General features: G+C 40.3%; 2 protein-coding genes across 2 annotated transcripts; both read left to right on the forward strand.

Moving 5' to 3' along the window:
* Window positions 1–308: 308 nt before the first annotated feature.
* LOC111147810 (trace amine associated receptor 9) lies at window positions 309–1355 on the forward strand. The gene has a single exon (XM_022504054.1). It carries the CDS (start codon window positions 309–311, stop codon window positions 1353–1355), a length of 1047 nt encoding a protein of 348 aa, XP_022359762.1.
* A 10798-nt stretch (window positions 1356–12153) lies between these two features.
* Window positions 12154–13185, forward strand: LOC111147808 (trace amine associated receptor 8). The gene has a single exon (XM_022504052.1). The coding sequence runs from the start codon at window positions 12154–12156 to the stop codon at window positions 13183–13185; it is 1032 nt and encodes a 343-aa protein (XP_022359760.1).
* Window positions 13186–16546: the final 3361 nt, after the last annotated feature.

Below are 16546 nucleotides of genomic sequence, written 5' to 3' on the forward strand. Positions count from 1 at the left end.
ATGTACATATATCATTGGATGAAATGCATTGCCAGTTATTTATTTTGTACAAAATTTGACTATAATTTTAATGGCTTTCTGCAACAAGTTCTCATCTAAATATATTAAAAACTTGGGGATACTTTTTAGAAAGATCAAGAGGTTATAGTTAATATGCCAAAAAAAAAAATTGGTGGAAAAGTTATTAGTTTTCCTTTTAACTGGACTTTTTACCCTCCTCCCAGAGGCTCTTGAAACTAACGTCTCCTTGTTTTAAATTGCTGACATAGGGAATCTGACCATTTAAAAATACCACCACCAAGAGGGCAATGGTGAACAGTCTCTCCCCACCCGCCCCGGTGGAGCTCTGCTATGAGAACGTGAACGGATCCTGTGTTAAAACTGCGTACTCGCCGGGTCCCCGAGCCCTTCTGTACACAGTCCTCGGTTTGGGGGCTGTGCTGGCCATGTTTGGAAACTTACTGGTCATTATCGCTATCCTTCACTTCAAACAGCTGCACACCCCTACGAACTTTCTGATCGCGTCCCTGGCCTGCGCTGACTTCCTGGTGGGGGTGACCGTCATGCCCTTCAGCACCGTGAGGTCTGTGGAGAGCTGCTGGTACTTCGGGGACAGTTACTGTAAATTTCACACATGTTTCGATACTTCCTTCTGTTTCGCTTCTTTATTTCACTTATGCTGTATCTCTGTGGATAGATATATTGCGGTTACTGATCCTCTGACCTATCCCACCAAGTTTACTGTCTCGGTGTCAGTCCTATGCATTGCTCTCTCTTGGTTCTTTTCGGTCACATACAGTTTTTCCATCTTTTACACGGGGGCCAATGAGGAAGGAATCGAGGACTTAGTCGTTGCTCTCACCTGTGTGGGAGGCTGTCAGGCACCCCTGAATCAAAACTGGGTTCTACTTTGTTTCCTTCTATTCTTTGTACCCACTGTCGCCATGGTGTTTATATATGGTAAGATCTTTTTCGTGGCCAGACGCCAGGCTAGGAAGATAGAAAGTTCGGCTAGCCAAGCTCAGTCGTCTTCAGAGAGTTACAGGGAACGAGTAGCAAAGAGAGAGAGAAAGGCTGCGAAAACATTGGGCACTGCGGTGGCAGCGTTTCTGGTCTCCTGGCTACCGTACATTATTGATGCTGTGATTGACGCTTACATGAATTTTATAACTCCTCCTTATGTTTACGAGATTTTAGTGTGGTGTGTTTATTATAATTCAGCTATGAATCCCTTGATATATGCTTTCTTTTACCCATGGTTTCGGAAGGCAATAAAACTTATCCTAAGTGGTAAAGTCTTGGGGAGGGATTCATCAACAACTAATTTGTTTTCTGAGGAAGCAGATGTAGATTGATCAGGTGACTGCAGGGATTTCAAAACTAACATGGGAGTAAGGTCAAATGCGAAATGAAATGCTTGGATCTGGAGAGGCAAGTGCAATCATCTGCAAGTAGCAGGATATCATATTCTGAGTTGTTCTAAAGCCTTTGTTCTTTATGTATTTCAGCATTTTTTTAGAGTTTAGTGATAGACAAAAAAAATAAAAAATGCTGATTGCTTCCTAGTTACTATTCTTAAGTATTCTGTGGTTTTCTAATTTCTCTGGTAATTTCTAATAAGTTCTATGAATTTCCAAATTGTTTCTTCAAACAATTTGAAACTTTGTAGTTTCTCCCACATTCATTACCAGTGTTCGGTTGTCCAAAGTACAGGAGGGGAAAAAAAGGGTTTCTGCTTAATTTGTAAGTTATATTTTGGGGGGACAAAAGTATTTTTAAAAATATATTTTGTTTGGGAAGTAAATATAAGATAAAAATTCCTTACAGAGAATTGAAATGTGAAACTTCCTAGTAATTGAATATCATGCAAAAAACTGTGGAACTCTTGTGTTTTTTGAACCCTGACCACACTTCTCCATTTTACAGAAGCTGTGTTCACACACACGCACACAAAAACCATGTGTAACTATGATGTGATTACATACTACATTTTGCTTTTGGAGAGCATAATTTATTATAGTCAAAATAAGCATGTGAACAAAAAGATGGTTTATGTGCTTTTTTAGTAATCTCAAGTAAAATAATTTTTTTAAAAAACCACTTCAAATTAACATTTTGTTACTTTTGACTTCTTTCTTTGTACCAAACACTGTATTTGACATTGGAAATATAAAGCTGAAATATAGTCAAGGATTATTTTGAAAGAGCAAATACCTCAAATTGGCATTATGCATTTTAGGAATAACTTCAGTTTTTTCAACTGATATTATGTCTTAGCCACATGAATTTTAATTCATTTTAACTAAAAATGTATGTTGACTATTTTAAGATAAAGTAAGAATTTGAAAGAAACTAATAATAGGGTGATTTGCTTTCTCAAGTCTTTGACTCACTTAAGAGTTTCTGCTTAGGTAGTCAATTTTCATAGACCATTCTGTACAAATCTGTTTTATGAAATGAAAAGGAGAGATGCTAATTAAATAGAGGTTCATAAACATTACATGTTATATATTTTATAAATAAACCAGTTTGAAAATGCTTTATACAAAATTAAGCTATTTCACATTTGTGCCTTAATATTTTTCAGATAGAGCTCGGAGAATTTGGTTGGGGGTGGGGGTAGTTAAAGGTAAAAGAGTCTGACAGGAATATGAAGGTCTTTGATGAAGAATGCTTGTTTGTGATTGAGATGATAATGCCAAGGGACAGGTCGATTGACCCCTTTCAAAGGCTCATGGTTAAGGACCCACCCCCACAGTCACTCCTTAAGAAGAGCGCAAAGCTTGTGTCCCTTTAATGGTAAGTCATTAATGTTGCCTTCATAGAAACATGTGCCCTCTCAATTGCAAGCGTAAAATTACCCTGACACTCATAAATAATAAGGACAATCATTTGGGGAGACTTAAGAATATATACTAGACTTCTGTTTTTTTCAGACAAAATTGCAGAAATACTATCCAGTGATGTTTTGAAACTCTTGTACATATTGGTAGATGGAGAATACACTTCAAATTTATTCTTTCTTGTTTACCTACTCTCCTTATCACCCTTTATAAAGGAAGTCTTTTGATTAAAAAAAAAAAAAACTGGCTTATTTCCCCCCAAACTAACTAGACTATTACTATAGCATGGCTCCCCTCATCTATCTCTCAATTATTTACACAAGTAAGCTCCTAACTTCTTGGCTGGCTGCCTACCAAACTGTCACAGGGGCCTTAGAAACATTTGGAACAGGACAAACTGGTGATGGAAAGACGCTTTACTGCAAGACTGCAAAGCAAAACCTGCCCTTGAAACATGTTGCTGAGCCTTGTCTCTTAATTCTGGTGACCTTTGGTTCCCAAGTTGTCTGCTTCGGTCAAGGAGTGGCAGCAGAACTTTTGCAAGGAATTAAAGCACTTACCCCCCAGATCGTAGACAACATAAATACAGTGTCTCTCATGTATATGTATCCTTACTTAAAATACATGTTACATGTAAATACATGTAAAAACATCATTGAATTCATAATAGCTTTTGTCCACATGTATTTTTTTCTTTTTCTTTTCTTTTTTTTCTTTCTTTCTTTTTTTTTTTTTTTAGATTTTATTTATTTATTTGACAGACAGAGATCACCAGTAGGCAGAGAGGCAGGCAGAGAGAGCCGGGGAAACAGGCTCCCCACTGAGCAGAGAGCCCATGTGGGGCTCGATCCCAGGACCCCAGGATCATGACCTGAGCTGAAGGCAGAGGCTTTAACCCACTGAGTCACCCAGGCGCCCCTCACATGTATTTTCTTAATTTTAGTAGACATTGAATGTATAACTGCTACATTGTGTAGGGTTTTGTATAATTTTTTAAAAAGTTAAAATGGAGAGTTCAGCACAGAAAGTACCGAACAGGTGCTGTAGTTCAGGTAAGCATCAATTACGACATCAGTCATAGATGAAGAATTGCTGTTAGAGGGATACCCAATTATACTGGTAGCTCTCTGAAAGGATCTAGTTCGTGATGACAGTCTACTCTATCGTGCCACTAATTGATAAAGTTGCTCTAAACCCAATCGACATATTATTTTATGATTAGAAATCAGAGTTCAGAAGAGTGGCAGGGTTCTGTGGAAAGAGCCACTTAGTTGGTTCGGAAAATGACATAAGGTCAAAAGTAAATCCTTCATGGAGAATAATTCTAAGTCTGTTCGCAAGAATAAAGGAGGCTTTACTACTATTGGGAACAAGTCAGAAAAACCATTATTTCTCAGACATGAAAAGGCATAAACTACCTTCCCAGGCATTACATAGTAGCTGACATATTTTATTTTGTTCAAACACACACGCGCACACACACGACAAATATAAAGATAAGTCCTCAACTGTGTCTCATAACAAAGATCAAATTTCATCAGCCTCTAAGGTCAGTACTAAGGTAAACAGCATAGACCATTTCAAAGGTGAGAAAGGATAAGGTCCCTGTTATGACTCATCCTAGTTACATTTAAGAGGAAATAAAAATCTGCTTGAGTTCCCAACCTGCCTCTATTTTCTACCCTCTCCCCGGAGCTCCCTTGTATCGCTGGCTCCAATCAACTGATTTGTGCTGTGTCCTTTCCCACCAGTAATATGAGCTGCTAAACAATAACCATTGGCTAAATTAATAAAATTGTTCGTATTGCAGCAGTCACAATAAAACATACTATTCTCAGAGTTTCCCTTTTGAGTGGGTAGTGTACGAAGGCCCAAGAGATCACTTAGGGGACACTCAGGGAGAAGTACTTTAGAAGTATTTAGAAAAATCTAAATAATGATTTAGAAGTACTTTACTTTAGAAAAAGAATAAAATGCTAAGACTGAAGTTCCAGAAGGGATTTATTCAGGTGGAATAACTTTCTGGTGTCCCTCAATTGATACTATTAGTCAAACAAAAGTCTTCCTATTGAGAAGATTTTCCCTCTCCACTGTCATTCAAGGCCAGTGCAAGTCTGTAATTCAACTGCTGTCCCTTTTTGGTTTGCACCCCCATACAGAGACAATTTATCTGTAAACCAAGCTAGATCTTTTCCTCCTCTTCAGTTTGCTGAGACGTGAGATGGAGGGGTCCTGACACAACTGTGGTGGGGAACATGGGCTCTGGGCTCATGTTGTCTGGCCTTGCTCAGGCTTGGTTCCAGGTATATCATTTCCATTTCCCAAAGAATTTTCTGGACCCACCTGACTTTATGACTGAAGATTCAAGAGGACCTATGTCATAATGGGCAGTTAGAGACACATGATTACTTGGTATCACCTTGTCAAGAGTTCAATCACTATTTGGGCTCAGAGAGCCATCTTTCAAAAGGTGTTTTATCCAAAGCATGATCTTGCTTCAGAAGTCCAGAGGACTGCATTATATTTCTTCCATGGGAGCCTTCCATAAAATCTAAACTGCATTTTCCCTGCATTACCAACATCTCTAGCACCACCATGTCACAAAATTGCCTGGCAATGACACTGCAAGCCCCATACAAAGCTGACAGACTTCTTTGTTACTCAGTGTATGGACCAGAGCAGTATTCCTAAGTGTGGAGTCCATTGTTTTTGGATCCCGAAGAGGTCTGTCAACTATTGTGCTTCATTCTTTAGCTGAGAAGATTCAAGATGTAGTTAGTTGTCTTCTACTTGGGATGAGACATTCCTGACTGCTTTAATATAGAAGGCCCCTGACTCTTCATAGGGCTCATCTCCAAACTTCGAGGAGTACCTTACCAAGGCTAGGTACTAGGTATGTAGAGTGCTAGGTACTACCTGCTCCTCCTGCCAGATCAGTGTAATGCCACCAAGGTAATGAATCAGTGTCATCTTTTGTAAGATCCTCAGATTGTCCAGATTCTTTTTTTGAAGATATATCTGAGCAGGATCTCTCTGGGTTTACACAAAGACACAGTAAATAATAAGGATATTATTTTGAAAGTGTTAATAAATCATATCAAGGTAAACAACAGATTTTGGCTGGAAACACAGAAGACTTGTTATAAATGTTGTTCCAAACCTGATGGGCCATCAGACTGCTATATAAAGCAGAGCTTCCCAACCGGTTTCCTGTAACAGAGTGTTGCCAAGGGGTCATAAGCGTACCTAGAGATACTGATCCACTCAGCCTTCAAGGCGGTCAGATGGGCTCACAGTGGCCAGTAGGCTCAGGACACGAGCAGCTTCCCTCATTCTATTCTGGTGGTTGTCTCAACTTTCTGACAGGATGCTTGCCTTTCTATAGGTAGCAAGTACAATGAGCAACATCCAACACATGTTAAGTTTCCACATCTCACTGAGAAAGGCTTACTCCTTAATATTTTGTGTGGTTGATAGAATGTTTGAAACCCCTCCCTCATGCCCCTTGCTGTGTAACTTTGAAGTTCTTCCCTCAAGAGGCAAAGTGAGAGCAGAGGTGACAGGATGTCAGTTCTAAGCACGGGCCTTAAGAAGGCCTTCTTGGTTCTGCTTTCTCTCCTGAACTTCTGCCATCATCACAAGAACCTGCTCTGGTGGCCCACTTCTCCGAGGAAGGTGACAAGTGAACTTCCTCATATTTTCATGACAGGCTGTAGTTTTACACATTGGTGGCCTTTAGAATTAGGTTCCCACTCTTCCACAGAAACTGAGAGATAGGTGTGTCATTTTCCTCGATGACTGCATTTCAAAGGAATGGCTCTCAGCTACTTGGAGAAGACAAGTCCTGGGTTATAAAACTGACAAGAAGCCTTTAAAAAGATTTATATCTCAAGGAGGCAGAAAAAGAACTTACAATGGCAAGTTTTCTGAATCAAATCCTCTAAGAAAAGGGAGGGCAGAGGCTTAGAGTCATTAAGAAGCATGCCTACAGTTTATTAAGCCGAGGGGAACATTAAGGCCCTCTTGCTCAGTTATAATAATTACCTTTCATTGAGGTGCTCTACAGACATCCCAAATCATCTCAGTTTACCCTTTTGTGAAGTACATATGTGTCTTGGTCAGCTCAGGCTGCTATTAAAATGACCAGTCACTGGGTGTTCTATAAACTACAGGAATTTATTTCTCACAGTTCTGCAGGTTGGGAAGTCCAAGATCAAGATGCGTGCAGATTCAAGTCTGGTGGGGACATACTTCCTGGTTCACAAGGGACTTTTTCCTGCTGTGTGTTCACATGAAGGCAGGGACAAGGGACCTCAGGGACCTTTTCTTTTTTCTTTCTTTTTTTTTTTTTTTAAAGATTATTTATTTATTTGACAGAGAGAGATCACAAGTAGGCAGAGAAGCAGGCAGAGAGAGAGGAAGGGAAGCAGGCTCCCCGCCGAGCAGAGAGCCCGATGCAGGGCCCGATCCCAGGACCCTGGGATCACGACCTGAGCCGAAGGCAGAGGCTTAACCCACTGAGCCACCCAGGCGCCCCAGGGACCTTTTCTATAAGGGTGCCAGCCTTACTCATGAGGGCTCCACCCTCATGACAGAACCACCTCCTAAAAGCCCAACCTCTAAAGAGCACTACATTGGAGATGACATTTCAACCCATGAATTGTGAAGGGACACATATAGTCAGTCTATAACAATGCGTTACCATGTATGATCAAGTGAGAAAGATTAGGGAGTATAGACTCAAAGCCTAGACTTATTCCCATAGGTGGGAATAAATTCCCAGAAGGAAGCAGCAGGCTCGGGTTACAGCAGTGTCCACACATTCCACAGTGATTCAAGGCTTGCTCTCTTCATCATTTGAGGAGGTTGGCGGTAGACTTTATGCATCTCGTAGCAATCAGCACCATGGATTGAACTTTTCATAGGAGCAAACTGTCACTTACCTATTCACCAATCTCTGGCCATAATTTGCTGCAGGAACTGGAGTTAGGAAGTGATTTAGAAAGAAGATGGTACACAATAAGAGAAAAGGCAAATAAAGCAGAAGATCATCTACCAGATCCTACCTCGCTAAATGTTTATTAATAACCTATTATGCATTTTGCTTAGAATAGAATATTCTTTTTTTTTTAAAGATTTTATTTATTTATTTGACAGACAGAGATTAAAAGTAGGCAGAAAGGCAGGCAGGGGTGGAGGGGAAAGGAAGCAGGCTCCCTGCGGAGCGGAGAGCACCATGCAGGACTCGATGCGGGGCTCGATGCAGGGCTCCATCCCAGGACCCTGAGATCATGACCTGAGCTGAAGACAGAGGTTTAACCCACTGAGCCACCCAGGCATCCCTAGAATTGAATATTCTAATAGGAGACACAAAAGAGGGAAAGTGACTCTTCGCGTAGTGTCATCTGCTGTTACTAGCACCTGTGTCTCTTGCAGGCACTTGTTGGAAACGAGTTCCAAGCTTTCTTCCAAGAGCTCCCAATCACTGACTGTCAAGACACACGTATTTGAGCAAAAGATTTGAATAGAAACATCACTAAAGTTGTACTTGTCTTTCTTAAACAGCTCTATGAAATTAACTTCATCTGGAATATTTCATGTTTCAGTTGTTGATTTCTTTGGCTGTATTTTAGAATCATATCTTGTCACAGGCTTTGGATTTTTGTTGTGCTTTCTTATCTCAGATGAGTGGGTTGGTTTGGTTTCGTATTTCTTTCTCTTTTATTCTCCCCTAACCTAAACACACTTGAAGTGCTTGGTAATTGTGAAGGTGTCTCTATCTAGCCCTAAAGATCCTCAAACACAATCATGGTCTAGTGCTTTGGGTTCCTGCTTTTCTGTCATATTGGAAATGTGACTGACCCAGGGCAATCAGCTGCTGGGCGGCTCAGCTCAGTTTCTGGTTGTGAATCTATGTTTGTGCCCTTACTTCTCCCTACATTAGCAGCTTTCTAAAAATCAAGGTCCTAGGTGGAATTGGAGCAAAGTCACTTGTTTCAACATCCTTGCTCATGTATCCTGAAGTGAGAAGGCTCTTCCCAGCTCCAGGCTTCAAGGGGTGAGCTGTGCATTATCTCCTGCATGACGTGTGACACTTTTAGACCCTTTCACAGGAATCAAAATTCTGAATTCCCCAGCTGCTTCAGGACATGGGAACCACCAGGTTCTCATTGTCAGCCTTGCTCACATTTGGTCTTCGTGTTTCTTGAGCGCAGAGATGATGATTTCATTTATGGACATTCCTACAACTTCTCCCTGCCTTTTTATATGCCTGCCCTCTCCATGTTGATGGAGAAACAGAAGAGTTGATGAAGAAACTAATTCAGCCTTTTTGTCTGAACACACTCATGAAATCTTTATCTCATTGGGGAAGGAAAGGTGAAAGAGGAAAAACCTGTTTTATCTCACTCCTGTATTTTCTGATCTTTCTTTTTTCACTCGAACAAGGTTTTTGGCCTTAAGGGGTAAGAATTTAGAGGTTTTGTTTTCCAGCTTCTTTCTGAACAATGGCTGCTCTTCCTTCTAAAGTTTACAGATCCAACTGGGAGCGACAACCTAGAGATGGGCACCTTAGAGAGCGGGCAGGAGGAGCGGGTGCTGTCATCTAGGGCTCACACTTGACCTCAGCAGCAGAAATAGTTTGATGCTTGTGGTGGGCAGAATAGTGACCCCTTCCTTCACCTCCATGATGTCCATGTGCTAATCACCAGATCTGTAACTATGTTACCTTCCATGGCAAAGAGAGACTTTGCAGATGTGGTCAAATTAAGGATTGGCAATTTGAGATGAAGAGATTATTCTGGATTATCCAGGGGGCCCAATGTAATCACAGGGGTCATTAAAAGTGAAAGAGGAAAATGAGAGAGTCAATATCAGAGTCAGAGAAAGATTTCAAGATCCTGTGCTGTTTGTTGGTTATATGGATGGAGGAAAGGACTGCAAGCCAGAAATGCAAATGGTCGCTAGAAGTGGGAAAAGGCAGGAAGCTGATTCTCCTCTAGAGCCTCCAGAAGGAAAACAGCACCATTAACATTTTGATTGTAGTCCCTGAGAACTATTTCAAATGTCTAATCTCTAGAACCATAAAATAACAGATACGTATTGCTTTAAACCCCTAAACTTGTGCTAATTTCTTACAGTAGCAATAGGGAACTAATAGAATGGCATAATCCTGAGGCAGGCACCCCATGTATGTCTGTGGACACCCCCAGTCAGCCCATTGATTACCTGGAGAATGAATATAGATATCATCATCCAATCAGCAGCACTTGGAGACTTTGCTCTCCAGATATAAAGCAGCTCATGGCCCCCTGGCTATAGGAAACATTCCCTATTTCTACTCCCTTGAACTGACTCTCCCACAGCCCAGATGTGTGCTTTCTTGCTTTCCTGCTTGACAGTGAAACTTGTCCAAACAGAGCTCAGTCTCTGGTCTCACATCCCATTAGTCTTTCTTTATAAATAACAAAATCAAAACAAAACAAGAATAGCAACATGAACGTTCTCCACGTCCATATCTCTATACTGCTACTATCTGAACTCTCTGGCGCTTAGCTTCTACACCTTCCCATCTGACAGTTTTGCACTTGTTTTCATTGAGTTTTCTTTTCTTCATCATTTAATTGCTGTTGCAAAGAGATAATTTAATCTCTGAAATGAAATAAGGTGGAGCCCTTCTGTGGGCTCATGACCAGCCCAGCGGCACAGAGCCCTGCTCTTGGGCTTGATACCAGTTGTTGTGGTCTTGAAATTCTTAAAAATTGTATCTTTGAATTTGTGTTTTATATGTGAAGTCCTGAAGGACAATGGAGCATGTGTGGGGGGATGTGGAGCCTCAAGTTGCATTACATGTGATTGTCCTGCATTACAACACTTTGTCTTCTCCCTTAGACTAGTTCTCCGCCACTTCCACAACCGTGGCCACCCTACCCACCCCCTCTGAGCCCTCCTTTCTGCACCTTCAGCTCAGTCCCAGCTCCCACTCCTCACTCTGACCTACTAAGACTGCCATATTGGGGGACTGGATGCAGGGAAAGGAGGGTTGAGGCAAGGTAGACCTCTGTGGTCTCAGGGAAATCATGGCAGTTGTTACCCTATCCAGGCTGGTAGGGCCATAGCACATCCGAAGGGCAGCTTAGCGGGGCCAACCGTATTACCCACTCTCAATCCACACATTGAATGGGTCCTAATGTGGAGGTTGCAATCCTTAGGGTGTCAGCTATCTGCCTTTGGCTGAGGTGACATCCTAAGAGTAGGGCAGATGCCTTGCTCAGCTTCCTAGACCCCCAAAGTGGGCACGCATATGGCTTCAGCATCTGGGGGGAGGGGAAAACTGGCAGTGGGTGGGCCAGGCATGCTGAGTCTCCAGGCACCTGTGAGGATCTGCACTTGCCCACTTGCCCACAAACACTTCCATGCCCAATGAAATGGGACATTATAACTAAAGTCAAACACGATGGCCGGTCAGGAGAGACTGCAGCAAAAAAGGAAAAACTTTATACTCAAGGGTACTTTTTTACCTATTTTTGAAAAAAAGATCTCCATGTTTTTATTTTGCCCTGGGCTCTACAAATTATATAGCCAGTCTTGTACACAGGTAACATTACTGCCAAATACGGGATGAGACTATTCCAGGGCAGTCGAACTTAAAGACATCTCTTGGTTGGGAAAATCACAAGTCTTCCTGCAATGGAATAGAGCACTGAGCAATACATTTTGTAGAAAAACTTACTAATCATAATTATCCAAAGTTTCCTTTCCAGATTCGCACCTTACACTATAGGGATTCCTTGTGAGGAATTCATAATGGGTGAAATTAATTGGCCAGCTTCCTAAAACATTCCAGGGTGCTAACCTCTCAGACAATGTGGAGGTGGAAGTCTATTAAAAGGTGACTTTTCAAATATGTGATTATATTATATCTGACTCTTCTTTGCAATGAAGAACTTCAGGGGCATAAAGAACCAGGTGTTTAAATTACATTTCTTCAATTATTCAGATAATACGAATTCTGGCTTGATGACAATTCATAATAGGTTAGCTTGGAATTAACTATCTGAGAGGCTGAGACATAATTACAGAAATAATTGCATGCATTAAAGTCAGAAAGGATACATTTCTAACTTTCTGAAATTCTCTTAACTTCTTTTTGTGATTAAAATGGGAAAAAGGACAGAATCTAAGGCAATACTTAAAAGCAGTTGCTCAATTATGAAGTTTGATTTTTTTTTTTTTAATTCTCAGAATTGAAAAACTTCATTGTCCACCACAAGGAAGGGCAGAAAGACAGGAAGCACCAAACTCCAGAGCCATGAGCATCAATCTTTCCCACCCTGCTGTCCTGCAGCTTTGCTATGAGAGTGTGAATAGATCTTGCGTTAAAACTCCCTACTCACTCGGATCCAGGGTGATTTTGTACTCAGCGTTTGGCTTAGCCTCTTTGCTGGCTGTGTTTGGAAACCTCCTGGTGATGACTTCAGTTTTGCATTTCAAGGAGCTGCACTCTCCTGCCAATTTCTTGATCGCTTCTCTGGCTTGTGCTGACTTCCTGGTGGGGGTGACCGTCATGCCCTTCAGCATGGTCAGGTCCGTGGAGAGCTGCTGGTACTTTGGAGCCAGATTTTGTACCCTGCACAGTTGCTTTGATGTGGCATTTTGTTACTCTTCTCTTTTCCACTTGTGCTTCATCTCCATCGACAGGTACATTGCTGTTACTGAGCCTCTGGTCTATCCCAGCAAGTTCACGGTGTCTGTGTCGGGGATGTGCGTCAGCGTCTCTTGGATCCTGCCCATTGTATACAGCGGGGCCGTGTTCTACACAGGTGTCAATGACGATGGGATGGAGGAATTAGTAAGTGCTCTCAAGTGTGTAGGTGGTTGTCAAATTGTTGTAAATCAAGACTGGGTTTTGATAGATTTTCTGTTATTCTTCATACCCACCCTCGTAATGATAATTCTTTACTATAAGATTTTTCTAATAGCTAAACAACAAGCTATAAAAATTGAAAATACTGGTAGCAAAGCAGAGTCATCCTCAGACAGTTACAAATCCAGAGTGGCCAAGAGAGAGAGAAAAGCCGCTAAGACCCTGGGTATCACGGTGATAGCATTTATGATTTCATGGTTACCGTATACAATTGATACGCTAGTTGATGCCTATATGGGCTTCATAACGCCTGCCTATATTTATGAGATCTGCTGTTGGGGTGCTTATTATAACTCAGCCATGAACCCTTTGATTTATGCTTTATTTTATCCTTGGTTTAGAAAAGCCATAAAAATTATTTTAAGTGGAGAATTTTTAAAGGATAGTTCATCAACCATTAGATTATTTGCAGAATAAACATAAACACTAAGTTGAGAAATTTAAAAATATTTTACAAATTATAAATTCATGACAAAATTAGATATAAGAAATTAACAAAGCATTTCAAGAATGGAGAAATATGGGCGCCTGGGTGGCTCAGTTGGTTAAGCGACTGCCTTCAGCTCAGGTCATGATCCTGGAGTCCCGGGATCAAGTCCCGCATCAGGCTCCCAGCTCCACGGGGAGTCTGCTTCTCTCTCTGACCTTCTCCTCGCTCATGCTCTCTCTCACTGTCTCTCTCTTCTCTCAAATAAAAATAAATAAAATGTTAAAAAAAAAAAAAAAGAATGGAGAAATATGTTGTGTTTTTCAAATTAACCAGAAACCAAATCACAAGAAGTTGCCTCCATTAAATCAGTGCAAAAGATATTTACTGAACTAAATGGTAAATAATTAAGTGGTTTACACTGTAATCTGTCTGAGTGGTCTGTACACGTCCTTGCCATATGCACTTGTTTCTTCCACTTTCATGGAATCTGCAATCTCATTTTTGGTGTGATATCTCTAATCATTTTCTCGTTTATGGTCAACTCTCATTTATCTTCAAATGGTCTTTTTTTCCTTGTCTTTTGCAACATTCTACTAGTTTACTAAGGCTATCATAACAGAGTACCACAGACTAGGTAGCTTAAGCAACAAAAATTTATTTGGTTTCTTGTGATTTTGGAGGCTAAAATTCCAAAATCAAGGTGTCAGCAGGGTGGGTTTCTTCTGAAGACCCCCTTCTTCAGCTTACAGGCAGCCAGCTTCTCTCTGCGTCGTCACATGGCTTATGCCATGGGTATGTGTGTCTGTGTCCTAATCTCCTCTTCTTATAAGACCACCAAACATATCGGGTTGGGGATCACCCTTAAAAACTCACTTTAACTTAATTACCTTTCAAAAGGTTTTATCTCAATATATGGTTACATTCTAAAGTACTAGGAGTTAGGACTTCAAGGGAAGAATTTGGGGGACACCATTCAGCCCATAACAGGCACAAGACAAGGATTGGTGACACTCCCCAAGGGTCTGTTTGTTTGATGTGCATTTCTGATACTGCTGTACCTTCCAGCAGCTTTTGGGACAGCAGGTAAGAATTTCCTCTTTAATGGCTGGACAGAATCTTGGAATGTCCACCTGTCATATTGTGGAATCAGTCATTGAGCCTTGGAATCATGTATTCACTACAGACATTGCCCAGAAGTGGAAAATTGCAAGTGGAAAAAACGTGCCACAAAAAAGTTGGCACAATGATCATTTGTAAATGGGTATCTGCAAATGAAAGAATGATCAATTATCGGGGTGCCTGTGTGGCTCAGTCAGTTAAGTATCTGACTGCTGGTTTCGGCTCAAGTCATGATCCTATGGTCGTGAGATTGATCCTTGCATAGGGCTCTGTGTTCAGCACAGAGTCTGCTTCAGATCCTTGCCCCCACCTTATGCTCTCTTGCTCCAAATCAATCAATCAATCAATCAATAAAATCTCTAAAAAAATAGAATAGTCAATTATTACTAGCTGTGATACCAACTTTCCTCACCTGAATATACTGCGTGTTTCACTTCCCTGGAATGTTGTGGGGTCAAAAAGTGTATGCAGATACTGCAAAACTTGTATTAAAAAGAATATAAAAAAATGATGCTGTAGTTTTACATTTTGCTGTCTGGAATATTTGACATTGTTGATACAATAAAAGTTTTTTGGAATGTATATCCAGAGTATTTTGTACAATGAATCTAAATTGTAATAGGTTACGGATCTATAAACCTTATTTATTTTCTTTTTGGTTTGTCTATAGAGTCACTTGATTAAAATGATTGAAATGTTTTTTTCTCATTGGTTTTCACTGAGATTTTTTATTGTTTTCAAGCAAATATTGGACATAAATTATATGTAAGTACCTGTGTTAGGAAGAGCTGACAATAAAAAATGTGTTCTATATAGTATTCTCCTCAAGGAATGTAATTTTATAGATAATATAGGCAACACATTTTAAATTATATTATTGAGAACCAGAAAAGTGTCAGAGATGCTAAATCCTATGAGCAGAGGACCAATTGTCACTGATTGTCACAAGGCTGTTACTTGGCATTGGGCATTTCTAAAACATTGTCTTCTTACTGACATGTGGTCTCATGCCTGAAGGGTTAAAAAATTGTTAAAGACTTTATTTTTTTAGAAGGGGTTTTTGAGGAGTCTTCAAGCATTAGACGTGCATAGGCAGACAGGGGTACGAACTTTTTTTTGACAGGAGGGTTAATTTCCATAAGTGGAGGATTGGCTTGGCAAATTCACAGATAATGAGTAGACTGTAGCCTGATAACAACCAATTCATCCTATCAATGACTCTACTCAGCAGATCAGATTAACTATCAGATTTAAAAAAGGATATCACACTCCTTATTTTTAGAGTATAGAAGACAAACAGAAGAAAGTAAGTGAGAAAGTATAATAGTCCTATTTAATAAATGTCTCATAGAATGGCATTGTTGCCAAATTATAGATAATGAATAGGACAGAAATTCAAAAGTAAACTAAAGATTCTTAAAATTTATCCTACGGGCAAGAAAAATATATTGTTATAAATGCTACCAAAACCTCCAATGCAATTCTAAATATGGATGATATTTAGATGGAACTAAATCTAGTTGTGATGGAACTTCACAAAGGAGAGAAGAAAGAAATTAAATTGTTCCATATATTCCCTGATAGTCTTTCCTAAGAATGACTACCCAAGATACAGGTTTAAAAATTCAGCTATAAATTTCTTTCTTTTCTTTTTTTTAAATTTTATTTATTTATTTGACAGAGAGAGACACAGTTTGAGAGGGAACACAAGCAGGGGGAGTGGGAGGGAAAAGCAGGCTTCTGATGAGAAGGGAGCCAAATGTGGGGCTCCATATGGGGCTCAATCCCAGGACCCTGGGATCATGACCTGAGCTGAAGGCAGAGACTTAATGACTGAGTCACCCAGGCACCCCTCAGCTGTCAGTCTCTTGCTTTATTTTACCCTGGGTTTAGGAGTGATTAAAAAAATATAACTGGTCAAGAACTAAAGGACAATTTATCAACATAAATGTGTTTTCAGGATAAGACTAAATTAAAATCAAGGAAATTGTGAAATATTGTGAATTTTCCATGTATTATCACATCAAATATGATATAGAAATAGGATATCAAATTTGAAATAAGGTGTTCCTCAGATTTAATTAAACATTGTTTCAAGTGAGCTTCTCCAAGCATCTGCTACAGACAGATGTACTGCCCTGATGAAGCGAGGTTCGATTTCCTACTGCTGATTCTGCCCACTCCTCTGCTTTGTGACTTTTCCACTGCCCTGTCTCCCGGGGGGAATTT

This window comes from Enhydra lutris, unplaced genomic scaffold (assembly GCF_002288905.1).
Source record: "Enhydra lutris kenyoni isolate GAN:26980312 unplaced genomic scaffold, ASM228890v2 scaffoldscaffold17, whole genome shotgun sequence".
Classification (NCBI taxonomy): domain Eukaryota; kingdom Metazoa; phylum Chordata; class Mammalia; order Carnivora; family Mustelidae; genus Enhydra; species Enhydra lutris.

Coding starts and splice junctions, on each gene's coding strand:
- LOC111147808 (XM_022504052.1), top strand. CDS start 12,154: ATGAGCATCAATCTTTCCCACCCTGCTGTCCTGCAGCTTTGCTATGAG.
- LOC111147810 (XM_022504054.1), top strand. CDS start 309: ATGGTGAACAGTCTCTCCCCACCCGCCCCGGTGGAGCTCTGCTATGAG.